This window comes from Scatophagus argus, chromosome 2 (assembly GCF_020382885.2).
Source record: "Scatophagus argus isolate fScaArg1 chromosome 2, fScaArg1.pri, whole genome shotgun sequence".
In the NCBI taxonomy this organism is placed as follows: domain Eukaryota; kingdom Metazoa; phylum Chordata; class Actinopteri; family Scatophagidae; genus Scatophagus; species Scatophagus argus.
The window spans coordinates 23,540,241-23,567,921 of record NC_058494.1 but is presented as its reverse complement, the minus strand read 5'-3'; the positions used below and the strand labels follow the sequence as shown (position 1 = coordinate 23,567,921).

General features: G+C 44.4%; 3 protein-coding genes, 1 long non-coding RNA gene and 3 other non-coding genes across 8 annotated transcripts in view; 6 read left to right on the top strand and 1 right to left on the bottom strand.

Annotated features, from left to right (window-relative positions):
• The window catches only part of LOC124049845 (caskin-1-like), a 32,204-nt gene extending 25,589 nt beyond the window's left edge, over positions 1-6,615 (top strand). For both annotated transcript variants that reach the window (XM_046371941.1, XM_046371931.1), the window contains 4 exons: positions 303-1,096; positions 1,191-1,851; positions 2,124-2,712; positions 4,598-6,615. In XM_046371941.1, coding sequence (XP_046227897.1) covers positions 303-1,096; positions 1,191-1,851; positions 2,124-2,712; positions 4,598-4,694 — 2,141 coding nt within the window. In that variant the 3' untranslated portion in view covers positions 4,695-6,615. The remainder of the gene's footprint in view (positions 1-302; positions 1,097-1,190; positions 1,852-2,123; positions 2,713-4,597) is intronic.
• Positions 6,616-7,354: 739 nt separating this feature from the next.
• Positions 7,355-9,367, top strand: LOC124049844. Its single transcript, XR_006841483.1, has 5 exons — positions 7,355-7,716; positions 8,341-8,455; positions 8,652-8,754; positions 8,956-9,035; positions 9,220-9,367. It is a non-coding gene; the product is annotated as an uncharacterized LOC124049844 (long non-coding RNA).
• LOC124053927 lies at positions 8,489-8,578 on the top strand. Its single transcript, XR_006842268.1, has one exon. It is a non-coding gene; the product is annotated as a small nucleolar RNA SNORD60 (small nucleolar RNA).
• On the top strand, positions 8,798-8,887 carry LOC124053933. The gene has a single exon (XR_006842269.1). It is a non-coding gene; the product is annotated as a small nucleolar RNA SNORD60 (small nucleolar RNA).
• On the top strand, positions 9,074-9,156 carry LOC124053921. Its single transcript, XR_006842267.1, has one exon. It is a non-coding gene; the product is annotated as a small nucleolar RNA SNORD60 (small nucleolar RNA).
• An 885-nt stretch (positions 9,368-10,252) lies between the features above and the next one.
• Positions 10,253-13,795, top strand: LOC124049833 (guanine nucleotide-binding protein G(I)/G(S)/G(O) subunit gamma-13-like). The gene is made up of 3 exons (XM_046371911.1): positions 10,253-10,641; positions 13,104-13,205; positions 13,345-13,795. The coding sequence occupies exons 2-3, from the start codon at positions 13,108-13,110 to the stop codon at positions 13,448-13,450; spliced, it is 204 nt and encodes a 67-aa protein (XP_046227867.1). The 5' UTR covers positions 10,253-10,641; positions 13,104-13,107; the 3' UTR covers positions 13,451-13,795.
• Positions 13,726-25,082, bottom strand: chtf18 (CTF18, chromosome transmission fidelity factor 18 homolog (S. cerevisiae)). Its single transcript, XM_046371899.1, has 22 exons — positions 24,808-25,082; positions 24,299-24,388; positions 24,061-24,211; positions 23,535-23,724; positions 23,272-23,364; positions 22,864-22,916; positions 22,631-22,772; positions 22,289-22,513; positions 22,097-22,194; positions 21,866-21,989; positions 21,633-21,769; positions 21,421-21,514; positions 21,239-21,337; positions 21,032-21,162; positions 20,317-20,431; positions 19,910-20,134; positions 19,592-19,741; positions 18,673-18,803; positions 16,934-17,078; positions 16,726-16,821; positions 15,930-15,999; positions 13,726-13,998 (listed from the first exon to the last, which is right to left on the bottom strand). The coding sequence occupies exons 1-22, from the start codon at positions 24,896-24,898 to the stop codon at positions 13,877-13,879; spliced, it is 2,772 nt and encodes a 923-aa protein (XP_046227855.1). The 5' UTR covers positions 24,899-25,082; the 3' UTR covers positions 13,726-13,876.
• Positions 25,083-27,681: the final 2,599 nt, after the last annotated feature.

The following is a 27,681-nucleotide window of genomic DNA, read 5'->3' as shown; positions in this document are numbered from 1 at the left end:
AATGAATCATCATACTACAAAATAAGAAATACAATGTACATATTACACAGAAAATGAATAGATTATTTATTCATTTATCATGTATTTCATTATGGTTACTTTTCCTATTTGTTTCACCTGGTACTGGTCCACAGACCAGGGATTGGGAACCTCTGGATCAGATAATAAGATTCATGACTACTACTGCATGATGGTCGCCATTTGCCATGTTGCAGGAACAAATACTCTGTTCTGACTTTTAAGTCTAAATATGTTTTTATTGTCTTTTGACTTGACAATACCTTTTCCTCCACATCCCTCAGGCCATCAGAAGAAGCTGATGTTGGGAGTGAGGAGACTGAAGGAGCTGCAGAGAGGAGAAAGTAGCTCTGAGCCCCCTCTGAGCCCCTCTACACCTCCATCAAGTCCAGGTGGCAGCAGCGGTTCAGAGCCGAGGAGGGAGGTGAGGAAGCAGAGGGACGGAGCCCCCAGCCCACTGGCCAAACCTCGCCCAGGTATCACACGTTCACAGACCCCTCCCCACACACCAACACAAACTCCCCCACAAACCCCTCCACACGGCCGCACCCAGCAGGCCTCCCCAAGGGCTCGGCCGCGTCCCTCCACCCAGATGGCGGCAGCAGATTCCATACCGCTGCTCCGCCTGCCCAGCGAGGAGGAAGAGCGAAGGAGAACTCACAGTCTAATTGGCTCAGAATCAGACTCTAGATATGCCACAGTGTGCCGCAGCAGCTCTGCACGTACTCCCAATGATGTCACTGTTAACCGAAGCCAATCATCTGTCACCCTCCGCCCACGTCGGAAAGGTCGGCCCCCAACACCACCCAAAAGGTCCTGTTCTTCCATTACTGGAGGAGACGGGGATGGAGAGGGACAAGGGGAGGGGCTCCTCGGGCTGCCAACCTATCGAGAGCGGCGAGCCAGTGATTGCGGCAGCCTGGGATCAGCTCTAAGATCTCAGGGCTCAGCAGGCCTGGAGAGATCAGAGGGGGCTTCTGGGAGTGTTCGCAGCCTTGCTGCTATGCTGGAAACATCCATTGTGGGTGGGGCCAAAACCCTGCCGAGGAATCTGGGAGGCAGCACCAACTACCTACAGGTGGGTGGGTGTGTGTGACTTTGCATTGGCTTTGGACAATCAGAATTTGTAAATGTTTATTAGCAGTATCAAATAACAGTAACGTGATCTCCAGGTGAGTCCGCCTACCCTTCGTCGCCAGTCAGGCGCAGGAGGTCTCGGATCTGAGGACGATGATGTCTTAAGTCGGCGCAGGACCATCAGTGGACCGGAAGGCCTCCCTGGTAGTCAAACTGACCTGTTACCACGGGAACCAGCCCTACAACGTCCAGAGCCCCGGCCGCGCTCCACCGTGGTCTCCTCATCATCGGAGATCACGGACGGCACAGCAACGCTCCGAAGGAAGCCGCGTCCCCTGGCAACTGACTCTGAGGCACCTGCATGTGTGGCTACCACTGTTGTGACCATGACAACCGGCTCCGACACCATACGCAGGAGACCACACACATCTGAACACGCAGAAAGGGTCATTCAAAGCAATAACCAGTCAGACTTACCCAGCAGTCAAACAGACAGTAGCCGGAAAACTGAGAAAAGCGAGCCACAGCAGAACGGCGGAGTGGTCCTGAGGCGGAGGCCGGTGTCCGAGGTGTCCGATAGGACGGAGACCAACAAAGAGAGCTGTGAGTGGATGGAGGCCAGGAAGTCTCTGAAGCCGCCTGTCTCACCCAAACCGTCAACAGTCACCCTGAGGAAGGCACAAGCTGACCCCCCAACTCCGACCCGGAGGGTCCCCATACCTGGGCCTGATAATACCGAGACAGCACAAAGCCCTGGTGAGTACACGTACATGTACACAAAAACTGAAGCTCTGGTATTTAGTCAAGCCTCACATATTACATATAAACAAGTGTTTAATGTTCTCTTACTTCTACTTCCAAACTTTGCCATAAATGTACAACAAGCCATTCTTTGGTAAAATGAAAATTCTTCAGGTGAAAAGACATCAGCCATGTACCCAGCATCAACCTGCAGGTCTTGACAATGTCTCATTTACCATCGTGGCCAGTTTGTAAGAGCATGATTTTCTCTGACTCTCTCTGACCAGAGCCAAAGCGAGTTCCTCCTCCCGTGTCCCCAAAGCCCCGCGGGCCTCCTACAGCACCTAAACCAGGCAAAGCAATAGTAACTTCAGCTACCATGAGTCCGAGTCCTGCTGCTACCAGCCCAGCTGCAGCCAGCCCCACCCTGACTCCCAAGCCCTCCTCACCGCTCTCTGCCTCCGCCCCTCTTCCAGCTCCTGACACCCCTTCTGCTCCCTCCCTCTCTCCGGGACTCCCTCTCACTTCCTCCTCTCCGGCTCAGAGTCCCTCCACCCCTTCTCCACACCCTGTCAAACCACCCCGCTCCTCCATCGCCGGTCTCTCCATCGACCTGCTGGGAGGACGGGAAGTGGAGGAGGAGGAGGAAAGGAGGAGAGAGGAAGAGGAGAAGAGGATGGAGCGCAAGAGGCACAAGGAGGGAGAGGAGATGAAGAAAGAGAGAGAAGAAGAGAATGTGAGAGAGGTGGAGGGTCAAGTAGAGGAAGTAAAGCCGCAGGAGGAGGTACAGCATCGTTTGGAGGAAACCAGCGCCTCCTTGGCTGCAGCTGTGCAGGCTGTAGAACATAAAATCAAAGAGGAGGACGCTCAAAATGAGTGAGTATTTATGAAGTTAATCTCCAGTATTTACCACAGAATGTGCTATTTCTATCCAACTACAGCCTCTCTGCACTGCTTCCCGGCTTCCAGGTCGATGGTGAGGATCAGAGCATAAATTGGTTTTTCCTCACGTACTTTCTAGAGCTGCAAAGCGAGAGGACGTTTTTCAATTTCAGGCATCCAGTAAAAGCATCCAGTGTGTACACAAGAGCTTCAAGACATAGAGAAAAGTTTGCGATGCGAGTCACGAGTACGTTTAGTCTAGTTTAGCAGAGAGACGACCAACACCTGTGAAGCTCGCTAATTAACACCCCGTATCTTGAATCGGTACGTTGTCCTGCACATTTGCATGTTTGCACTGCAGTGTGTGGAAAAGGTTGTATTTATACTTTATATTTTTGTAACATAGAATTTCTCTCTTTTATATAAGTCTTAATTTCACACTGTCTGTCTGTTAGCAAGGCCATAATGAGTACACAGCAGTGCAACTCTGCTAAAACCTGTGCTCTCAAACTGGCAATGGTGTTCTTATCTCACTTTCAGAAAGAAAGCAAAGAAGCATATTTTCTAAAATTTTAAAATATTCTTTCAGTGAATGATGGGAGGTCGGCTACAGCTTCCAAGAAACATTAAATCACTGAGTTTGAACCCTGCTAAAGACAAACGTTACACACCAGAAACCTGATGAAACGTTCAGTCTTTCACTTTCAGATTCCGGTTCAGCAGCGCAGCGACGGTGTTTTGTCCCTATCTGCAGCAGTAAACCGACAGAAATTTGCCACAGTTGTGATGCGCGCCTCTGGCTGGCATCGTTACCATAATGTGCACTGTAGTATTTAGAGCCTTACGTCACAATCAACTCATGGAAACACAAACCTGAAACTGGAGGGGGCTCCAGTCGAGTCGAGTCTGACGCACTCTTTAAGGTTTCACTGCTGACTGATTCAGAAAAAAAAACAACCTTGGTTGGCATGGAAACAGTCAGTGCATTATAGGACACAATTATTGTGTCCCAATACTACAGCAAACATTCTGAGAAGCTACCTTCTCAGAAATGCAACAGAAGAGCAACTGGTGTATCAGCCTGCAGCACAACCAAACAAATGCATTGCATTTCCTGTGTGGCAGCAGGAGGTTTTTGCATTATCAGCGCTTTAATACACCTCTGACACAGTGCAAGGACACAGAGGCCAGATCAAACTGCATGCTGTGAACCTCTGGTACTTATGTCAGCAATCTGAATCCAGTGTAGAAATGGCAGACTGTGCCACTGTCTGCAAAAACTACTACCTATAGACATAATACCTGGATGTAAATACATTTAATGACTTTTGCAGACAAAATGCAAACATAAATATTATTGGAAATGGGGGTTTGACGTGATGAAGGATCATAACCATAAAGTGGCCCTAATTAATAGTTCTATAATAACAATGTATCAAATAACAATATGAAAACGATGTGAAAGGGTTTGCTCTAGTGATAAACACTGCCTTCAGCTTCATGGAGCTTTGTAGTGAACTTCAGCTCATTTTGGCTTTTCTATTTTGGTTCACCCTCACCATTGTTCACGCAGCAGGTGGATGCTTTCAGTAGCAAAGCTCTAAAAACCCAGTTCCACTGTGTTCACCAGCCAGATTCAGGCTGACTGGCTAAGCAGCAAAGGAGCTAAAGCTTTCGCTCAGGAGTTGATACAGCTGCCACTGCCCAAAAGAAAAGCAGGTTTAAAGCATTTTTAAGTGATCACATTTCTGTCTGCCTGCGCTGAGGAACATAGCGGTTATTAAGGGTTCTCACATTCTGCACATCTCTGATCAACTGCTGCGACTGTGCCTGCTTCATAATCAGCTAAACTCTTCCTTTTCTGCTGTCCAACTCCCAGCTCTCTTTCCAGCAAAAAGACAACAGTCTCCATCTTGGATGACATCGGCAGCATGTTTGACGACTTGGCAGACCAACTGGATGCAATGCTGGACTGATCTCCTGCCAATGTCCCATTTCTACCAAGACCTTTTCCCGCTCTCCCCCATCATGTGTAGGTGTATCAAGAAAACTCTCCCAAGGCTCGATACTGGCGCTCTGAGAGTGAGTGAGTGTGTGTGTGTGTGTGTGTGTGTGTGTGTGTGTGTGTGTGTGGTGAAGAGTGTGTCCCTCCTGCATGAGTGCTTCTCATGTAGCCTTGTACAGCACACTGAGGAGGGAGTCCTCTTCGTGTGGTGCGGTAGCTCTGGTATGCCTCCCAATGCGAGGAGGCCGCTCCCACACAACCTCTGACCTCTGCAGCCCAGCGAGTCGCCACCGCTCAGCCTCAGAAGGCTGCGTGCATCGAGAAGCACAATCATTTTCGTCATCCTTGTATCTCTACAGACTCTGGCAGAGATCCTTACTCAGTCAGACAGGGAGACAGACAGATAAGCATATTGCTTGCAAAAATAAGCACATAAACTGACTGACTGACTGACTGACAGACAGGCGGATAGATAGCTCCATAGATAGACAAGACGCATACGGATGAGGTACCCGAGAGAATTTTTAAAAGCACATGGACAGACTGGCCGCTTTCTGAGTCCGTCTCACTCCTGCGATGTCAAAAAGGAAGCTTTTTTTTTTTTTTCCAAATCAATCATAGCCTCTATTTCTCTTCTGTGCGAGTGAAGGATTGTGGTTAGTCGGACTTCCTGACCTGTGTGTTGTCCCTCTCCATGTTGTTGTTGTTGCCGTTGTTGTTATTGTTGCCGTTGTTGTCGTTACGAGTGTGTGTAGTCCCTGCTGATGCTCACGTCAATGTCCTCCCACTCGTTCAGTAGTTATTCTAATGATCAGAACGACGATATAGATGTGTGTCCATGAACTTTGAGACACAAACATAAACATAAACACACACACACACACACACACACAAATGCACATTACATTACATTGGTTGTAATCTCGCTGGTGTTCTGCTTTGTTGGTGTTTAGCTCCATCTATGGAGGTTTGTTTGGAAATGAATCTAGACATTTACATGCACATCTTTACATGCAAAGACACATCCCGGTATATACAAGCACACTCATGCGGTGTATCCCTTTGTCCTGCTGCAGTGAACAGTGTTTTTAAAAGATAATCCTATATATTTCAATGCTTTATATAGTACATCCAGTATACATACATAGAGTTTATAATATACCTGGGTATTTGAGCTGTTAGAGCTCCCTCTAGTGTTGGTTAGTGATACTGCCTCTAATCTGCCCACCTTCATCTTGTCCCCTGCCCACCTCCCCTCCCTTTTATCTCCTTCTGTGTCTGTTTTGTTGACTCTGCATCTCTCTGTGCCTTGGTACTGTTCTTTCATATTCTCAGTATTTTTTTTTTTTTTGTCTCTTTTCTTTTTCTTGATTTCCAGTCCAAAATTTTTTTCTGGTTCCTTTCAAACCCTTGCTCCTTCTGTGTGCGTGTGTGTGACGTCAAAAGTAGCATATAGGTTGAGTTGTGAGTCCTGTATGATCCCTAAAATCAATCACCCTCTCTGCAGCCCCCCCCCCCCTTGTAAGCTGTAATAAATTGGCTCTGCTCCTCCTTCAGTGGTCCCCCATGTAGGCCAAACAGTGGATCAGCCACTCAACCACTGGTGTTCCCAATGAAGATTCTACTTGTATTTTTATGCTCTTTGAAAACAAAGATATATTTGAGAGACAGATGGTCCTATGTGAATAAAAATAATAATGCTAATAATGCTAATAATAATGATAAATAATTATAGACATTGAATTGAGGTGAGCTGATTGAGCCTGTACATTTATGGTTGAGTTCTGGATGTGATGTGACGGCTGTTGTGCCATGGTTGGGTTTAGGTTGTGTTTCTGCTGTGACGATGCATTCCTGTACAGCTGTGATCAGAATAAATGTATAAATGAAACCTTGTGTGACTCTTAACAGTGTGGTTCTTTGACAGATTCATGAAATGACAAAATAAGGCAATATGTGCATATATATTGTTTTGCCATTAAACTATTGCCCCAAATACAAATCCATCTTGATTTGAAGAATGACTCAGATTGTGCAACAGATATGACCGGTCACTCCCTTTGTTTATACTGTAATAAACTGGGACAGCATTGGTAAATTCAGTAAATGGAGTTTATATTTGGGGCCTTTGAAATAGTCTTTGGCAGTGTGCATAAACACAGATAAGATTTAAAAGGCCTGTCTTCATTTACGAGCAGCACGGCTCTCTCCAAATGTTAAGAAATTCAATCTGCTGATGATTTAGCCTTTTACTGCAGCTGCACATTTGTGTTCTGAGTTTCTAAGTGACAGTTCAAATAGTTAATAGGTTTGTAAATGTGCTGAAACATGATACTGGAATATCCTGTACACTTTATAAATAAATGTGGTTCCCATTACTGCATGGGTTTGGGGGAAAATAAATCACATCTCTCCCTTTTAACTAGGATAAAATTACTTTTATTAACGAAACGAATTTATTAGTTAGTCTCCGAAAACTACAACTCCCATGAGGCAGAGATAACTTCCGATCCTAAGACTCATGGGAGATTATATGCTAACAAAACCATCATTGATTAATTGTTGAAAAGCATTTTTGTTCAGATAGTACAGTATAGTAGATTAATTGGGCACCATTAAGCATAGAATATGGCCAGAGAATTGCGTGACAATTACCTTGGTCCTTGCAGCAAGTCCGATGAACGAAAGCTAGCGAGCTAACCCACTATGTAGCTAACTAGCCCGCTGCGTTGCTAAGTAACCAACTAGCTTAGAAAGAGGAAGGCCTTTAGCTCTCCGTTGGACGGAAGCCGGATAGGACTTGAGCTTTCCGTTGGACGGAAGCCGTTTATATGAACCTCCTCTGAGGTATTTTAGTTCTCTCGTGGCAGCATGGCAGCACAGATGAATCCCGGCTGTCTTCTCCAAGCTAAACCTCATGGCAGCAAATGTGACCCGAGCGGGGCAGTTTGTCTAAAAGAAGGCTAACCGGTCACCAAAGAGAAATCAAGCAAGTGAGTATTAAATCGTGAAGTCGTATGCTAACTTACCGACTTGACTTGATCTGAACTACAACACGTGGTTGTTCTGCAAAGGGCCAGACTAAACACGCGGACGTGGTTTTTCGGCCTCTGAAAGCGTCGAATGTGACTTGTTATCGTAGCAATATATTCTTTTAGTAAAGAAGCTAACTTTTCTTTCATTCATCCACAAAACAAAGCGTAATCTGGCTTCTTTTTCTTTTGCATTAAGAATGTGGTGTTGGGTAATGACCACATCGGTCTGTCTTATCTGCCACAATTAAATGTTATCTTTTAATAGCAGAGCAATTTATTGAAACCTCAACTTATACGCACTTTTGTAGGTTTGGGAACAGAAGCAGCTAAAAGATCGTTACATAGCTAAGTCATTGTGTGGGATATTACGCCTAGATCTCTAAACACGTGATTTTAGTTCCCCCACACTTTAATCTATCAAGTGATTTACAAACCAACTTATCCTGTAGTCTTTATGTATAATAGTAGCTGGATAGCAGCTGCTAAAGTTAGGGGTATCTTCAGCTCTGTTAATGTCATTTTTAAGCATATGAGGAGCAGTTTTGCCACATTTAAAGTCATGTTTGTCTCTTAATTCCATAGTGAGCTGAGACCGTGAGCTGGACGTTGCAGATCGAAGACCCTCGAGCTGCCTGACTTTAATCTCAGTGATGAGTCCTGAGGTTAAAGTTCACAGCCTCGCCAGGTGCGAGAACTGGTGAGTTCATATTTTGGCTTGTGAAACCATTGCAGCCTGTGATTACAAACCTAATTAAACTTTTCTGACACCTACTATGAGAGCTGAACTGCAGCTCCTGATTCTAACTTGACTCTGAGGCTCATTTATTGGATGCAGACTCCACCTCCGCGATTGTCACTTTGCTCGAGAATAATCCGTGCACTCTGTTTGATAGGGACGAACGGGCAGAGTAAAAGCTTCAGAGCTGGCTGGCCAAGGTTTTAAAGCCCTAAGTGTGGTGTTCCTGTTGACCAGGACCTCGCTTGGTTTGGGCACTGGTGAGTTCATGTACACTACGTGGTTGTTATTTGAATTACTTTCAGCCTGTGATGACAAACTAAAATAAACTTTTCTGACACCTACTATGAGAGCTGAACTCAAGCTCCTGATTCTAGCTTCATTCTGAGGCTCTTGCAGTAGTTGAATGTGCACATGAAGTTTCTTTGTGTAAAATAAAGCTGAGCTGCTCTTTTTCACAGGCCGACTCGGCAAACTGGGGGCAAAGTAAGTCGTCGAGATCCTGCTGATGACTGACCTACAGATGTGGGTTATTTTAAAGGTAAGTCAGTGTGTTTATATGGTGATTATGTGTGGTACAGCCAGTGATGAGTTAACAAAATATTTTCTGACACCTCGTATGAGAGCTGTTTGCTCCTGATTCTAACTTTTACCTGAGGCCTAAAAGGATCACATTTCTGTCTGTCGAACAGTTTGCTCTCGTCTGATCTGCGTTTCTCTTCCAGGCGTCTTATTCACGTCATCGCTGGACAGAAAGCTGCTTTCCTCAAGCTAACAGAACCGACGTGAATGAAGAAACTGCAGTTTTTAAGTTATAATGGAAATATTGCATCAGAATGTAAAGTTGTGTCTGAATAAACCAGCTGAAAACTGTTTTCTGAGTGGTTTGTTGTGATAGTACTGGCAACATTAGGATTTTTCTGCCAAATAATATTGCAGTACATAGCAGCTATGACCAGAAAAAGTCTGGCAAGCAAACAAAAGGTGGGAATTTTATGGTCCAGTTGGCCTTAAACATTCCTGCCTTAAGCCAATTAGAATAAGTTTTACATATAAATTATGCAAGAGACTTAAGAGGAGTTAATAATTACCTTCTCTGTTAGCTGAACCCACCAGAAGTGAACATGTTCCTCACAGCTGCTGTTTGAGTGTCCATTCATATTGCAAAGATGAATTACTGGTGAGTTCTAACAGAACTTTTAGCACTGTTTCCAACATAAGTGCTGAGAAAACATTAAAACAGCTTCATCGGACAACAACCGTCAATCCAGGTGTCTCATGAGTCCCTTTTCTAAAAGACTGGTCAGTCAAAGTGGGGGGGAACAGGTTCCAGTCTTGTTTTCCTGACCCTTTTGATGACACAGATTTGTGCCTTTTTGGACCTACTGAATTACACCAAAAACACAAAAGCTGCACTCGGATTAAAGATGAGACTAAAAGATAAGAATTAGAGGTTTCACACCGACGGACACGCTTTATAGTCTTTACAATCTGAATTACACTCACTCAGTGGGGAACCCTGACAAAACATGAGAGATCTGATACAAGTTTCGTCCCATCTCAGAAAGGAAAAACCTTTAATCTCACATTTCTCGTTTTACTACGTGTGTGTGTGTGTGGTGGGGGGTCCTGGAGAGTCTAAGACAGAAACCGACATCTCCGGCTGATCTGAATAGAAAATTAACTCCCGCCTTGTTTTCCCTTTGGTGCGCGTCCTCATTTGCGTGTTTCCTGCCTCTGCTCGGTCTCGGTGCGTGTGCGGATTGATTTCCATACAGGTCCCTCCGTCCTCGGCTCCAGCCCTCTTTTGACTGTCAAACCAGGCGGCGGGGCTCGTTTAGGTTTTTGTTTTTTTTATATTTTTCTCCCTCTCCGCCCTGCGCATCCCGCATCCAGTCACTACAGCAGAGAGGAGCGCAGGGGAGTGCCCAGCGCCGCGGACAGCCGACACACGCAGCCTCCTCCTCCTCCTCCTCCTCCTCTTCTTCTTCTCGTTCCTCTCGCCTCCAGCTGAAGCAGGACTCCTCTGCCGGGCCAACTCCACCGACCCTCAGCTCGTTACTGTCGCTGTCGAAGCCCAGTCTGCATCCTCCATCAGCCGGTTGCGCACAAAATCGACCAGCGGTTCTCCCCGGCAGGCCCTGACGGTAAGCGCTGCTCTTTCCATCCATATTATCACGATACATCAGCGTGCAAACCGCTGTGATGTGATGTTTTAGGTTCGCCGTGACCATCTACACTCGTTTTTGTTCTCCTACACACTGACGTCGTGGCGGTTTTAATTTAGCCGAGTGTAAACCTGTGATCGGCTGCCTGAAATGTCCCTGATTGCTTAGTGATGGAGACTGATGTCAGCGTATCACATTTGGAGGATGTTATAATTAAATGATGAAGGCCTTTTTCACGGAACAGCCGGCTCTGGCAGGATGGATGCTGGTGGAGGAAACCGGACTGACTTATTTAGATCCATTAAAAAGATGAAGAGGATGAGAGGAGGAGGAGGAGGGAGGACTAAACTGATCTATGGTCGGTCTGAACTCCCATCTGCCTGCCTGCCTCCCCCCTTCTCTTCCTGCTGTAATGTGTCCTGAGGCAGGGTGGGGCAGAATTTACAATAAGTACAAGTAAAATCCAGCAAACGCAGACGGTGCACTTTGTTTGGGTTCCAAGGTTATTTTTGAAGAGCCAGAGATGTGAAGAGAAAGTGAATTTCATCAAGAACTGGACTTAAAATTTGACTACAAATACATTCGTAATTGGATTTGAGCACTTTTGATATGGTGCAACTTTTATTTGGAGATTGTCTTTTGTTTCAATTTGGTGCAACTTGCTTTAAGTGTTTTCCTTTTTTCAAATTGGAGCGTTGATTCAACCAACCGTCTGATCGTTTTGAAGGCTGTAGTTTGTGGTGCTGTTGAATTGTACTGGCAGGCGTTTCTGTTATTTTGCATTAATAATCAATAAAGGCAGGCTGAACAACACAGTTCAGCAGCAACGCGAACTGCAGCCTTCAACATCACAACCGACATGGAGGGCAGGACTGTCTGATGTGGCTGCATCAGTATTAGCCAGTTGGACCTTCTAAACTGCCAAATGAGAGTATAAAGTACGTACAGTAGGTCTATCTATAAACACTTTACATATGAAACATCAGTATGTGTTGAAATAGGGGTCATTGCTGAAGATAAAACAGACAAAAGCACATGAGTGCAGGTTCACTTGAGAGATCAACTGCAACCTCAGACATCCTGCTTTTTTCCCCCCACAACGAGGACTTTTACTTTTCATAGTTTCCTGCTGTACTTTTGCTGAAGTCAAACTTTAACTAAATTTAGAGAATATTCATATCTTTCTTTAGCAGACGAATCCCACGAAAAGACCAAAATGAACAGTGGATGGACCCTGCTAACGCGGATCTGGTTGGCAGGTCAGATTCCTCTGTGCTGTTGTTTACTTTGAGTCAATCACATGCACCAAGCTGCTGCTACCATCACCATTCTTAAGTAGTGAGGATAGCTTTATATAGAAACCACTCACATGAAGTTGCATATGGTCTCACTTAATGGACCAACATGACATTTTGACAGGAACTGCTTCAATATGAATACGTCCGATTCTCGACTTCCTCTGTGGTTCGGCGAAGCTCTCCGAACTGGTGACCATCTGGTCTTTACAAGGTTTTTCAATCATAAATCTATCAAAGCGAGCAGTGGATGACTTAACAAGACAGGAGGAAAAAATAGATTTCTCTAACAGAAATAAGATTTTTTTTTTCTGGCTGACTTTCCCTTTAATCTGCTTTGTTTTTCTTCTTTCACTTTCCAAAAACTAGAAACTAAAAAGTGAAGGGAAAAACCTTTTGGGTTGAACTGCTCACGAACCAGCTGACATTTGCTTCAGTTTAAGGAGTCCTGAACTAAAAAAAGGTTTTGAGCCACTGAAATAGAGCGACATCCTGACTGTACGGCAGAACTGCAGCGCACTCGTCTCTGTTGTCATCTTTGCAAAAGTAAAACTTAGTCAGATATTTACTAATACTGCTATCATAATCTCCATAGTACCTCCTGTATACGTCATTATCATTATCTACAGTTCCAGTGTTTCTAGTATTATTATTGCTGCTATGCATCTCTGCTTGTGTGCTCCTTCTCTCTCGCCCCACCCCCCTCTCCCTCTCCCTCTCTCTCTCTCTCAACCCAACCGGTCAAGGCAGATGGCCGCCCATCTTGAGCCGGGATCTTCTCTGAGGTTTCTGCCTTCTAAAAGGCAGTTTTTCCTCGCCACTGTCGCCAAGTGCTTGCTTAAGGGGGCATGTTGGGTTCTCTGTATTACAATTTAATTAAAGAGTTTGGTCTAGACCTGCTCTAATTTTAAAATGTCATGAGATAACTTTTGTTGTGAATTGGCGCTATATAAATAAACCGAATTGAATTGTTTATCAACCGAAAGCGGATTTACTGTCATTTACAGGCGAATGTGCAAACTGCAGCTGAGCTTCACGGCTGAACTGAAAGACAACTCAATATTTACTCCACCTAAGTTTCGATGAGACATCCGTGTGTCTGAACTCTTAATCTGACCTGCTGTGTGTTTTCCTTCACTGCTGCAGCATCATGGAGGAGTTGGACGTCCCACAGATGAGGAGAGAAGTGGAAAGCCTTCAGTATCAGCTGGCCATCAACAGAGAGAAATCCTCCATCACCGTGACCGAGTGAGTGTGTGATGTCCTCTCTCTCTCTCACACACACACACACACTCACACACACAGTGAAGCTCTCTTGAGGTATCGAGTATCCGATTCCTGTTGACGGTGTGTGTGTGTGCGTGTGTGTGTTGTGTTTTATCTGCAGGCTGGTGAAGTGGATCGAGGGTTGTGTTTGTGAAGATCCATTTCTGAATCCCGAGCTGATGAGAGCCAACCCATGGGTGGAGAAGGGCAAGTGTGTGATCCTCTAACGGACACACACACACACACACACACACAAACACACACTCACGGATGCATATAATCTGAAGAATCACAGACACACTGCACTAACGCACTAACTCACTAACTCCCTCATTCACTCTCTTACATTTTTGCTATTGTCACGTTTATTTATTGGGAGACCCCTGTATGCTTTTAGGTTAAGTCTGCTGTGTGTGTGTGTGTGTGTGTGGGTGTGTGTGTGTGCATGCGTGCGTACGACACTGAGAAGCTTTCTAGAGGTTTGTTTTGACGGACTGCTGAGAAATGTTCAACAACACGTTTTTATTGGCTCTTTACACTGTCAATCAAAATAAAGACTGTTTTGAATTTAACAGCTGGATGTTGGGATTCACTCAGATGTTTGCACAGAACAAAGAAAAGCAACCTGTGTGTGTGTGTGTGTGTTTCGGGGGTTACAGCAGTTCTCTGATGTAGACATTTCGCCTGACAGCGTTGGACATGCCCTCGTTGAAGCGGAACCACACATCGCTGTTGCCCACTGCTGTTCCGATAGAAAGAACCGCACACTTCTCACCTACAGAGAGACCAAAAGAGAGTTCTATGAGACAACATAGAGGACTCGCTGGTTCTCAAGGCTCCTCTCGAGTGACCTCATGACTGATCAAACAATCCAATAGCTAATAATTCTTCAATTTAAAGCTGCAACTAAGAATTATTTTCTTAATTAGTTAATCAGGTGATTGTTTTAGCAGTTGATTGATTGGCCAATAAGAGGGAACATCAACATTAAATCACAATTCCCCAAAGCTTAATGTCACGTTTTCAAACCACTTGTTTTATCTGTGTTTATTTTTTTCACACAGTGAGACATTTCAACGTGTCACTGATTCATTTAATGAATTCAGGTCTGGTTTAATAACTTAAAGTGGAAAAATTAGATTACTTCACACGAGAAAAGCTAAAAAAAAACCCTGAACACCTCTGGGTTTGTTTGTTTTTTGTTTCCCACAGTTTAGACAAAATAAGTAAATACAGGACGTCACTTTCAGCTGAGGAGAAAGAAACCACATGTTCTGACATAATCAATAATAAATATAATCATTAGATTACTGGGGTGCTACTCCTATCATATCTGTGAGTGTCACATTAATTTAATACACTGTGCATACTATCTATGCACATACAGAATATATGATCATGTCCATGTGCTGTAGTGTATCTACTGTGGCGACAGGGCGAGTCTGAGGGCCAATCACACCTGAGCGTTTCACTGCTGTAAATACATTTAAACGAGACTCTGAATACGAGTTCAGCAGCGAACAACTATTTGCCGTGAACAGAGACGGAGGTCACCCCTTTGAGTTGTAATCTGTGCGTCACACGTGCACGAGAGTCCTTCTCCGTCCTCCCCTCGTTTGTTTTCAACATGGCGTCCAGGTAGGAAACATTTTGTTATTATATCTGAACAGTGCACATCCAGTCAGTGCATTAACAGGAAGTGACAGAGGATCATCCCCACAACACACAGTTTCACAGATTGTGGGTTCATAATTGCAGATCAACTGCTACTGGGCTCTCGCATTCCTGCGCGCACGCGAGTTCAGCGTTTATTTTGACTGATGAAACATGTCAACGTTAACAGGAGAGCAAATGTGATCCTGTAACCCAACGCTGGTGAAACTCCAGCTCACTGGGACCCGGCATTCAGAGCTGAGCTTGTTATAGCTGCTGTTCCTGTTTTTTTCGTGAAGGCAGCGCTGTCAGGAAGGTTAGAGATTTTAATGGGTCCACTTCTAATTGCCACAATCACTGAGCACTGAATCTGGGTCAGTGTTACTAATTTAATAAAAGCATACAGTACAGACCTACCATATGCACACGGCCTTTGTTGATGCGCTTGTTCATGTTCCACATCAGAAAATGTGAATCTAATAAAGGTAATGCTTGGGTGTTTGATACTGGATATTATAACAAGTCTCCAAGAAACATTAATACGCTTTGTTGGAGGAGGGAGAGCAAGTTACTCTGTTCTGTTCAAGACCTCTGGTGTTCATGCAGATGGGCTCTTCTGGGTGTGGGGCTGCGGTGCATGCAAACAGAGCAGCAATGTTCGTTTCCATTGACAAAAAGCTTCTGACAGGAAACTACAAACTTTCATTTGGTTTCTGGAGCTACAGTGACTGAAGGATTTGTTCAGTCTACTGGCTGGTGTCCAAATAGAAGAAGGAAGCTGCAGATCAGGCATGTCGAGTCTTTCATGTTGCTAAAAGAAATATGATATTACCAACACTGTGGTGGGGAAGCGCAGGTGGCAGGGCCGTCGACAGGCCAGATCGGCTGCCTGCAGTCTGCCACGGCAGCTCTAAACTGGAAGCGTTACGTAACACACATCATCAGTAATCACTTGTGGTGTGTTGAGAGCCGATGTGCCCTGAGGCTCTTTTCCACCCCTGTGTTGTCAAAATGTTTTGGATTAAAGAAGCTACATTAAATGTCACATGGTACCTGCGTCCGACAGCGGCTGCGGTCTCTGAGGTTTGGGGGCAACAGCTCGACCAAAGAAATCCACCTCTGGCTGCAGAACAGAGTGATGAGGAGTTAATCAGGAAGTTTCTGAAACAGTGTCCTCAACAATGAGGTCAATAACAATGAACAGTCACATTAATGACCAGACAGACACACATGCACACACACATTTCTCATTAGCCTCATTTCCCAGTTTGCACCATTAGGGACCATGACCCAGTGGGTCTCATTATCCTCATTCCTGCCCTCTAGAGGCTCACTCGCTCTGTTGATGAACTATTAAAACACTGCAGCTTGCTCACAGATACCAGCTGCTGCTCTCTGGCTCCACCTACAGGCATCAGCTGACACATACAACACTGGTGGAAAGAGTGTGCTCCTTCCGCACCAAAAGATGTGCTCAAATAAGCAGAGAAGCACCACAAAAATTCAAAATCTTTGCCAAGTATCCAATGATAAACTGCCTCTGAAGACTTAAAGTAACTTGCAGAAAAAGCAGGAGCACGTAAGAATGAAAACACTGCTGGCTTTTCTACATAAAGTTCATCCAGACTCCTCAAGCTGCAGAGCACACAGGACCTGCAGGTGTGAGTTAGTGTTGCTGAACCGTGTCGGAACAAAAGCCACATTATGGACGTCCTCTTCCCCATATGTGGATAAAAATCCCTCCCAACAAGGTAAACGATCAGATTTTTGTTTATGATTAAGGTAAGTCCAGGTGCATCAGTGTCAGTGTAATGTCCTCCTGAGTGACAAAAACAAGTGTGTGTCTCACCCTGGTCTCCACTGTGGTCTGTTTGACAATGTTCTCCAGCCTCTGCTGATGGTTCCGGGTTGGTTTAGGACCAGCACTCTTCTGTTCTTTCTCTTTCTGCATCAACAGATTATAAATACATTAGATTATTAACACACACAAACACAGTAGTGTATGTAACAACCCCACAATCCGTCAGGCAGACCGTGCTGTGTATGCGAGGCCTCACCACTGCAGGGTTTCGTTGCAGCATCAGTTGCTCTGCTCTCCTCATCTTCTCTTGCTCCATCTCTCTGCTGATGGTTTGCTTGGCCTGATACGTCAGCTGACGGCGCGGCGGCAGGCCTGGATACCTCACCACCTCCTCAACGCGCCTGCGAACACACAAACTAAAGTTAACAGCTGCACCCAACCTTCAAACACAAACACATTCATCACTGCAACAAGCTGACACAGACGTGAACCCTGTTTAGATGACAAACAAAATAACAAAAAGCTTCCGCTTTTGGTGCCAAAGTTCATGTTTCCCAGAATAAAACCTCAAATCTGTCATTCTCTAAAACCTTAATCCTCTTACCACTGATCTCCATATCTCTCCAACACACACACACACACACACACACACAAAGTACGTGCCAGTAAACTCTCTCATTTATCTCGTATCTACTCCCATCAGGCACCGAAGAAGATAATACCAGTCTGTGTGACTGTGAGCTATTTATTGCAAGTTATCGCCGTAAAATATCAGCGGTGTTATCATCACAGATAGGAAAACCGTCGATAAAAAGAAAGAGAAGCTCGGATGGCTCAACGTACCCTTTAACCTCAAGAAGTTTACACTGTGAATTTAATATTAAGCGGTTCATCATTTGGTTAACACATTTACAGACTATGATTAATTATTAGAGCTGAAAACACACACAACCACATCATCTAAGATGTCAAAATCAGTATGCTGAGAATATCCAGAGGTCCCACATCAAAGCACATCACAGGTATGAGTTTTAAATGTCTTTTGGCTCCAAAACAGACAAGATTTGTGATGAATGAAGTGAATTCTCTTCATCTCTCGTGCTCCTGATGTCCTTCCCTACTCACAGCCTCTGAAAACCAGAAGACAAAAATAATGAAGAAATTCTGCCACAGTCTGACCAATCAACAGCAGCGTCCCAAAAAAGAGCAGCCCAATCAATTAATCCCTTTGGCTCTGGGCGTATGCACCATCTGCGGTGTGAAATGTTTAAATGCACCATTACGTTCCGAGCCTTTTTATCCATGAGCTATCAAAGGGTGGTGTTGTGGTGAGCCAGAGAGGGCAGGTACAGGAAGGCGTAGATCAGCAGGAGCAGCAGGAGAGCCAACACCAGAGGCAGGCACCAGTCGTTGGTGACCAGCACCTCGTCGCAGCGAGCCTGCAGGAAGGAGCCGTCCTGGCCACCTGGCTGCTCCTCGACCTGAGCCGGCATGGCTGACACGCACGGCAAGTTATCCCATTCTACCAACACCCGAGTCTCCACTGTCCTCGTAAACAAGTGAACGTCCAAGATGAGCAAACGTCTCCCAAGCCAAAGTGTAGCCCAGGTTTGCTCAGTCCTAATCACTCCTTTCAGTTTTAGTCTTTTGTCCTAACATGCCTCCATATTTCAGACTGCTTTCACGAAACTTTTTTCCCCCTAATTCCACTTCTTTAATCTGTCTAACCTTGTTTACTCATCCTTTCATTGTTCATCCACCACACACCTGTACCCCACCAGTGAGACTGTAGCCTGCCACTCTGCTCCCACATCATTACCAACACACACACACACACACACACACCAAGTGTTAAGGGGATTAGCCTCTAAGCCTCCATGCAGTGTGGACAGGAGCAGTGACCTTCAACACCCCAGAAACACACATCTGCTCTGCATGTGGTCACATGTAATATGCAGTGTGTGTGTGTGTGTGTGTGTGTGTGTATATACTCACGGCTCCAGCATGTATGTGTACTGTCCCTCAGGTGTGCGGTCCTGCCTGTACGAGAGGTTGTATGCCAGCATGGTGTCGATCAGCTCACGCATCTGCTCCTTCTCTCTGCTGCTGAACAGCTGCGGATTCACCTGGAAGAAAAACACACAAGATTTGAGCTTAACCACAGCCGATTAAAGTTTTACTGACATTATATGCAACGCACTGAATGACCCACTCGTGCACCAGAGAGAAATCACCTGATGCACATTTGGGCTGAGCTTATCCAAAGCACGGCATATCAGAAACAGTTCTATGAAAAGCATAGAAACTACCAAAATTAGACTCTTATTTAAGTGTACCAATAAATCAGAGGAAGTGTCATTTTACCTATCTTGTCATTTAGACCAAGTTCCACGACGTTTTGTTTTAGGAAAACATTTAGAGGTTAGTTTACTCTCATCATAAAAAAGGAAAACACACAAACCTCAACACTACGTCACTCTAGTTTCACCAGAAGTCACTTTTGTTATTCTTTGCAGAGCTTCTAATATACATCCAAACGGATTTCTTTTTGCCACACAAATATCAGAAGATTACTTAAAAAAACAACAGCAATGCATCTCCCCAGAGACAAACTGCTGGTTGCATAACAATTAGAACTGATCAGTGAGAATTTATGTTGTACTGCCTACATATGCCATTAAAACTGGGGACTGCAGGCTCTGGCAGCAGGGATGTTACTAAATGCTTAAGGAAAACAGGCACTGCTAGATCAGTGTTTATATAAATATGATGTTGTCTTGTGAGCTTGTCCTTACTTGTTTAACACTCAAATGATAACTTCAAGTGCATCTTCACTCCACAGGAGACGAACAGATGCACAACCTGGAATTCCTACACTCACACACACACGTTCAGTGTACATGCTTGTACATACAGGCCGCAGCTTGGGGCAGATGATGTCCAGGAGAAGCGTGAGCATGTCAAGGGTCAGGCTCAGCTCGCTGATCCTCGTTCTGATGCACGCCGGGATGTCAGCCAACATGGTGGACAAAGCATTCCTGCTGCTGTGGAGCCGGGAGGAGGCCTAGAGGGGAGACCGTAAAGACTCAGTGATAATATCTCACTTGTCACTACATTTTCACCTCATGATATGTTTGTTCTTATTTATTTCATACATCTTCATCGAGTGATATAAAATGCCATTTCTCTAGTTTTGCTACAGTACACGATGATGCGCGTACTTTATTAGTACCTCGTGTTGGCTGTGTGGGTAGCTGATGCGGGGCACGTGTGTGTTAGCAAACAGGAAGTGGAATGTGACGGACAGGAAGGGCAGGTATCTCATCAGGGAGAAGTTCTGGCCGTGAAGAATCACTTGGTTCAACCTGTCTGAGAACGACAGCCAATCCAGAGCCTCACAGACGCCCTCCAGGTTGGGATCTCTCACTCGCATGGACAGGTAATTATCATACAGACCCTGAGGGGAAAAGACACAGACGTTCAGCCTAATATCAGACCCAAAGGCATCGCAATGTAGTGTCTTAAGAACATGAATATGTTTCAGAATATCTGAATTTAACTTTTTGATGCTAATCAAGTATGAGTCAGTGTTTTCGATATTGTCTCCTAAGTAAAATATCGCCAAGGTGTGTTCATTACCTGAGAAACCTTTTCATACTCTCCGCTAGATGAAGCCAAGTGCAGGACGTGCTGAAACCTCTGACCTCCACCTCCTGAACCTGGTCCCTCCTCAAACCCCTCACCAACACGTTTCCTAAAAGAACACATTTTAAGTGCGTCAGGACAAGCACACAGAAGAGAGTAAGGTTACAGATAACTACAGGCAAGCTGAAATTTTAAAGGTTTTTGCCCTTTTTCTGACAGTCTGTCATGACCTCATCCTCTTTTGAGTCACGCTCGCAGATCAAAATTCAAAATAAAAGTTTCTCACAGTTAACAGAAAGGGCAAACTTAACTCTAACTGTTCTCTTGTTTTGACCAGTTTACAAACAGGGATTTCGTTTCTGCAGGGTTCAATTTAAGACTTTTAAGGATACTTCGAATACCAGACCTGAATAAGCTGCAGAACATGAATGGCTGAATAAATAAATGGACATAAGACATCAGACACGAGCTCAGAGGTCTGGAACGGTTAAACTTTTTTTTGGTGTTTTGCAAAAATCTCACACAAAAACATTAAATCGCAAATTTTAATAATTCAATACCTCTGAAGGGCAAATTTAGTTTCAAATTTCACATTTCAACACACGCTCCCACTGAACAAAGCAGACTTGAACTTGAACTTTGGCTGCTTACAGTGAATGTGGCCATTTTGGAAAAAGGTCTCAAGGCTCTGCTTCCAGGCAGGACGTACCGTTTTGTACGTGGCAGCTGGAAAATCTCCTGCCAAAGGTGGAACAAGCCTTTGTTCTGGTCCTTCTGCCCCACAGAGACACACTGGATGGTCTTGATGTCCACCTTCTTGTGGCCGCGGCCGTGCAGGAACTGAACACAAACAAGAACACATGTTGTGGCTTCTCGTGCAAACAGACAGACGTTCCTTCACGGCGCTGCGTCCCACCTGTAGTGTGTTGATGCAAGCCCTGATGTCATTTTCTGTCTTCTCACACAGGGACATCAGAGTGCCTGTGTCTGCCTTCATCCCCTGCCGGAGGGAGATCTGCAAACAGAAACTCAGTGTGAAAACTGTTGGGTTTGTTTGCAAAAGTTCTTATATTCCTCTGTGTGTGTGTGTGTGCTGACCTCTGCCAGCCTCTGTGTGAGGCGAGAGGGCTGAGTCTTGGGGAAAGTCAGGAGGAAAGCCTGCTGCCTGAGAGGTCTGAGAGCTGGGACATAACTGAAAGGAAAGAAATAATGGCTGCAAACTCAAAATCTGCACCAAAAACAGTTTACATATTTAGCTGTTTAAATGATTATACCGCTACGATCAAATTAAACCCTGCAGTGCCTCTTACAGGTCGTTACAGATGCAGATGATCGGTCGAAGCAGGATGGACTCCTTCTTCTTTTTCTTCTTTGCTGTCTCTGCACCAGCCTCCCCGCCGTGTCCGTCTTTCCTGTTCAGAGTGGCTAACAGAACGTTGATGGCAGCCTGTCCAACACATTAAGGAACAAAAACATTTATGACCAAGATCAAAGCAGCACAATCAGGATTATTTTGATGGCCTTTTTCTGTCCCAGAACGCACCGCGGGCGCTCCATCGATCTCGTCAATAATGAGGCAGTTCGGTTTCTCGTTGGCTCCTAAAACTGACTTCATCTGTGTCGCTGTGTCGATGCGCTTCTGGAAGATTTCAGCACTGCGATCATCACTGCAAAAGCATCAACAGAACCACTGAGGTCACGACAGGACAATTAATGCAGACATAATTCTTATGAGTTACTATTCTTGGGTTGGTTTTAATTTGGGCCGTCTCACCTGGCATTGATTTCCACCACGTTGTACCCAGCATGCTTTGCTATGACATGAGCCAGAGTGGTCTTCCCCAGACCAGGAGGACCAGACAATAAAGCCACCTGGAGGAAGACCAAAAATAAATTGGATTTTGTTAAACTACTAAAGGTCATTAAACTGAAATAGGACTGATGCGAGCATGCAGGATGAGCTTACTTTGAATTTGGGTCGTTTGTATGGGTCCAGCTCAGCCTCCAGTAGCTCCTCAGTCAGCTCAATCTTGCTCTTGAAGCGATTTGGGTTCTGATTGGCTTGATTGGGTTTGGATTGGTTCTGGTTGGGAGCTTGTCTGTCAAACCGAGCAGGGCGGGACTTCCTCTCTCTTCCAAACACAACGGCGTCCCAAAGTTTCAACCACTTGAGCAAACAGCGGTTGGTAAACTACAAACAGAAACAGCATAGGATACTCTGACTCATCATTCACTTCGAGTGTGTATGTGTGTGTGTGTGTGTGTGTGTGTGTGTGGACAAGATCGCGAAGTCACACAGAAAACTCACATCATCGCTGAGAAGCTCCGTGTAGTGTCGGGGAGAGAATCTGTCCACCCAGAGTCGAGAGGCTCGTCCCTCTGCATCTCCGGGATCATCATTCTCTTTATCCTCGCCGCTTTCAGGCTCCACAAACGCATCGTTCACACTGCTGGATTGTGACGTAAATTCAGAGTGAAAATTAAAAACAACGAATGGCACGTGGTCACATTTTTTCAAGCGTGAGAAAGGCGGCGGCTTACCTGGCCAGCAGTTCTGTAAGACGCTGAGATTCTTCCACGACTTGACGGTGACGCTGCACGATTTCAAAGAAAGAGAATTTAACTAAATCTCAAATCTCAGCGTTCTCACAGTTCGCTTGTGCACACGCAGGTCACAAAGAATGTCTGCAGCGCAACGAATTTACTCAACACATTTCAAAATACAGGACGTCTGATGTACATCCAAACATTAAGTAAACTACTGTATGCACACACAAAAAGAGTCACTAAACATTTTATTTCAGTGCTTAAGTTTCGATTAAGCACAGAATGTACTGCTGATGATTTAGAGAGCTGATAGAAACTGATTAAGCATATGCGACTATCGTGTGGTTATGTGCAGGCTACTTGGCCGATTATACACAAACAACAACAGCAGTAGTCACTCACCCTCTCGGCCTCTTGTGCTCTCAGCTCTCCTATTGGCACTGCGAGCAGTCCCAGTGCACCCTGGGAGTTTGGCACCATTCTGGAGTCCGCTGCCTGGAAACACAAACAGGTAAATGCAAAGAAGTACACAGATAAAACATATGAAGGGACTGGACGTCAGAGGTTTGTATTCTGAGGATTAATCAGGATCCAGGAGAAGGCGACACCCAAAATGTTTGTGAAACTTCCAACATCACAGATGAAGAAACGCTGAGGAGTTTAACCTTTGTCCCCGTGTCTTCTTTTTGTCTGAGGTAGACGCGACTTCCTGACGAGTCTGTCACAGAGATGTAGTCTCCCTCCAAAGGAGCCCGTCTGAGCACATGCTGCGATGCTGGTGCCACTGTGGCAGATCGTCTGGGCGTCTCTGGGATTGTGGCGAAGCCACTGATATCCAGCACAGCTGAGGTAGACCTAAAACATCCAAACGTGTTCAGAAGTCTGACGTAATGAGCATCACAATTTCAATAATGAACAATATTCTTAATAAAGGATACATTATTCATTCCAATCCAAATTATTAACCTAATTATTACAACTGACTAATCATTTCTTAATCTATTAAAAAAGAAGATCACTAATTGAAACAAGGAGCTCTAAACCAAACCACTAAAATGTAAGACATAATGTTTCAAGTGCTCAAAAAAAGACAAACTCTGAAGGTAAAGGCGCTTTTGTGTGTCTATGAGTAGCAAACTGCCATCAGTGAATTAAACTTTTGACAACCAACATTTTTTGGCCCCGTCCTACCTGACAGTATGAGAGGCTTCATACTGCTCTGGAGACGACGGCGGCGTGATGTCATCACTCTGCGGCTCGGCTCGGCTGTCTTGATCTTGCAGAGAGTTGAAAAGTCGCTTGGCCACTCCTGCATCCTGCTTCTGCCGCTTCGCCTTTGGAGCTGCGAGGACAAAGTGACATTTATGGTAGGGAAATGTCAACACCAAACAAACACAAACAACAAGGACAAAACCATGTGTGTACTCACTGATGGGCCGATCATCCAGCAGGTGCTCTATGTCAGAGATGTCATCTCCCGGACCCTGCTTCTGACGTCTGCTCGGCTTGGAGAGGTCCTCTGAGTCATCCAGGCCAAAGCACACATATACAATTAAAGCTTAAGTGATTAGTTTGTAATCAGCAGAAAAGTAATTGATTACAAATTAATTTATCCACAAGTAATTTCTCAAGCACAAATGCCAAACATTCACCGGTGCCTGCTTCTCATGTGAGGATTTGCTATTCTGTTTCATAAATTAAATATGTTTAGGTTTTATACTGTGAGTCGGAGGGTAAATAATCATACTAAATGATTACTTGCACGACATACATAAACAGTCTGTTGCTTAGCGAAGTCCAACAATTAAAGCCTTAAACTGTGAGCTGACAGTCACACAGACAGTTTGTGTATGTTTGCAGTTAGCGGTATAAGACATACAGAACAGACGTTACACTGAAGGTCCAACAAAGCTTTGTAAGCTAGCTAGTCCTCCTCACCTTTCTCCATGTCAGCCAACACTTCCAGCTCGTCCGCGAACTGGTCGTCGAAGTCATCCTCTATCTCGAACAGTTCGTCATATTCGTCCATATCGACTCGGACACGTAGACGACACAACCGGAGACACGTTAATTTATTCGGGCTAAACGCAAACACTCTCTGAAAACTTCTCTCACAAATATTCCCTTCGCGGCTTCAGCAGCCACTTTGACGGAGCTGATTTCCCGGCAATTTTTTTGTTGTGATGCATTACATCCGGGTAACGCAGGTCCTCTCTCCTCTGATTGGTTATCAAAACTTTCCACGGCTCCCGTCATGCACCGCGAACCAAAAATAAAGAACTGTCCTAAGGGTGGCGCCAAAGGAAAGACTTAGTAATGAAGGTGTGTGACGATAACTTCACTGGATTTTAGAGATTAATGACACTTTCACAAGACATTTTATTCCGTGTTGTTCTTATTTACCTACTTCATTCTACTTTCTTATTGATAGCCTTAAATGTATTAAGATAAGATAAGATAAGATAAGATAAGATAAGATAAGATAAGATAAGATAAGATAAGATGAACGTTATTGATCCCACGGTGGGAAAATTCACTTGTCTTGGCAGCTCACAAAAACATAAAAAGAGTGCAAAAAGTGTGCAAAAACAGTTACCAAAAATATAGAGGTAATAAATTAACAATTTACAAGTACAGTAAACACAGCACAATATACAGGTGTATACAAGTCCTCCTAAGGGAGGAAAAGAGGACTAGACCACCTGTAAAGTTTAAATGTTTTCTTTCAATGCTAGACTTTTATATCTATATGCTGAATTTGTATGAACTTTCTCTTAGGTAAAGCACTTTGACGTCACCTAAAGCAAATATGATGTACTTTGAAGTTGGATCACTGACAATTAGCCTTATGACCGACTCCCTGGTCTTCAGAGTTTCTGTTTAAACTCCAATAAGTGGTATTTAAATGTAGGTAACTAAATCAAAAATACCCCCTTAAGTCCTGTTCACCGGCTATGCACACTCATCATCATGCAGCGCGTCCCACTGCTGTTCAGATTAAAGAGAAACGATGTAAAGATCACAGTTAAAACTTCCTAAATAAATAGGCTGATTCTATTTTATCCCCTTAACATTTTTAAAATAAGCATCTTATATTCTAGAGCACCTCTGTACAGAGGTTCTGCATTAAGTGCCTTGCACCAAAGCACACTGGTGGGTTTCCCTAAATATTTGTTTTGTTTTGTTTTGTACACTTGTACTGAATGCACAGAACCTCTGATTGAACCTAATGCACAGGGAAGCTACATGGAATAAGGAATTTAAAGTGTTAGTTTCATTTTTCCCGGCTGCAGGCTGTTTGTTGTTACAGACCATCAGGTCCCATATGAACACATGAGACACTCAGAGAGTGAAACATGCCAGTGTGTATGTACACAAATACATGAACATATGGAGCAGGTTTGTCTTTGTCTCTCGATTCCGATAACACGTATGACCTAATATGACATAACATTCATGTAGTTTGATTTGTTAGTTACTGTTCTTGTTTTCGGAATTACAAATTATGTATATGTTGTAGAAGATATTCACCGCCGAACTTCCTCTAAATGCAGACTCTTTTCCTTTTTTTTCCTACAGTGGTTTTTGCTGCACATGAAGCCTTTGCTCATGTTAAGCTTTTACATTTTGTTCTGTGTGTGTGAGAGATTAATGATGACGTGTGTGACGTCAGGGCGTGCCTGTCGCCGCCATCTGCTCCTTATAGCAGACAAACACTGGCCAGCAGTTTGTGTGTGACGCTGAGTTAATTTCACATCAGGGAGCATGAAAGGAAAACTCGCTGAGCTCTCTGCGTCTCTTCCTCTTGGACTTCTCGTCCCCCTCGTGTTGTCGCTCAGTGAAAAACGTGCAAATGTGTGATTTTGATTTTGAGAATGTACGCACACAGCAACATGCGGACCAGAATGTGTTTCACTACAAGTGCATGAGAATTAAAGAGGCTGCGCACCTCCTTGATATACCAGGATGTTTCCATTTATATGGACATTTTAACCTTTTCTTTGTAAAATAAACAAAAGTGTTGGGAAAAGACAGATGTTATGTCTGTATCGGTTACACATGTTCAATCAATTAACAGTAAATATGTTACATGTGATAGGGTAGTCATGTAATCTCATTACTGTTGGGAGTTTTCTGTTTTAGAGTGAAACTTCCTGTAAAACTTTAAAACAAACCTGTCACATACATTAAAACAACAACAGCACCAGGTTCAGTTTTCAAACTGGAAATTGTAACGCTCATCCTAAAATACCAAATATTATCTGAGGTTATATAGTAGGATTTTGTGGATGTTTTGTCACAAATGGATCGAGCTTCAAACATTTACATTTTTCTTCAAAAAAAAAAGACTTTGAATGAATCGAATAAAAGCTCACGTTCCACACTCATTTTGTGAGATCAGGTGTCATCGTGTTGGCGCTTGCTGGAGTAAAGAAACTTTCCTTCCTGAAGCCCACTGACTGAAACTGTACGAAGGTGTTCAGCCCGTCTCTGTTTCCCTCCCACACGTCGACTGACCCTGCTTTGCACTTACCAGCAGATGTTTGTGTGTTTAGACACTAATGATTATAAACTTGTCATCGCCAATGATTGACCATCTGTGTGTGTGTGTGTGTGTGTGTTCATCAGCGTGGACTCTGGTCCACATGAGCATCTGCTGTACTCCACTGCTCACCCATACCATGCACTCCATTATCCCCTAGCACAGTGTGTGTGTGTGTGTGTGTGTGTGTGTGTGTGTGTGTGTGTGTGTGTCAGCGCTGCATGCGCCACATTAAGGTGATGTGTTTAATCATCAATTCGTCCAAGGGA

Bases quoted from the DNA above. Each gene is read 5' to 3' on its own strand.
- LOC124049833 (XM_046371911.1), top strand. From the start codon at position 13,108: ATGGAGGAGTTGGACGTCCCACAGATGAGGAGAGAAGTGGAAAGCCTT. The intron at 13,206-13,344 runs GTGAGTGTGTGA...TTTTATCTGCAG, and splicing joins TCCTCCATCACCGTGACCGA to GCTGGTGAAGTGGATCGAGG.
- chtf18 (XM_046371899.1), bottom strand. From the start codon at position 24,898: ATGGACGAATATGACGAACTGTTCGAGATAGAGGATGACTTCGACGAC. The intron at 16,822-16,933 runs GTGAGGCCTCGC...CTGTTGATGCAG, and splicing joins TGCAACGAAACCCTGCAGTG to AAAGAGAAAGAACAGAAGAG. The intron at 16,000-16,725 runs GTGAGACACACA...TCTGTTCTGCAG, and splicing joins AGACCACAGTGGAGACCAGG to CCAGAGGTGGATTTCTTTGG.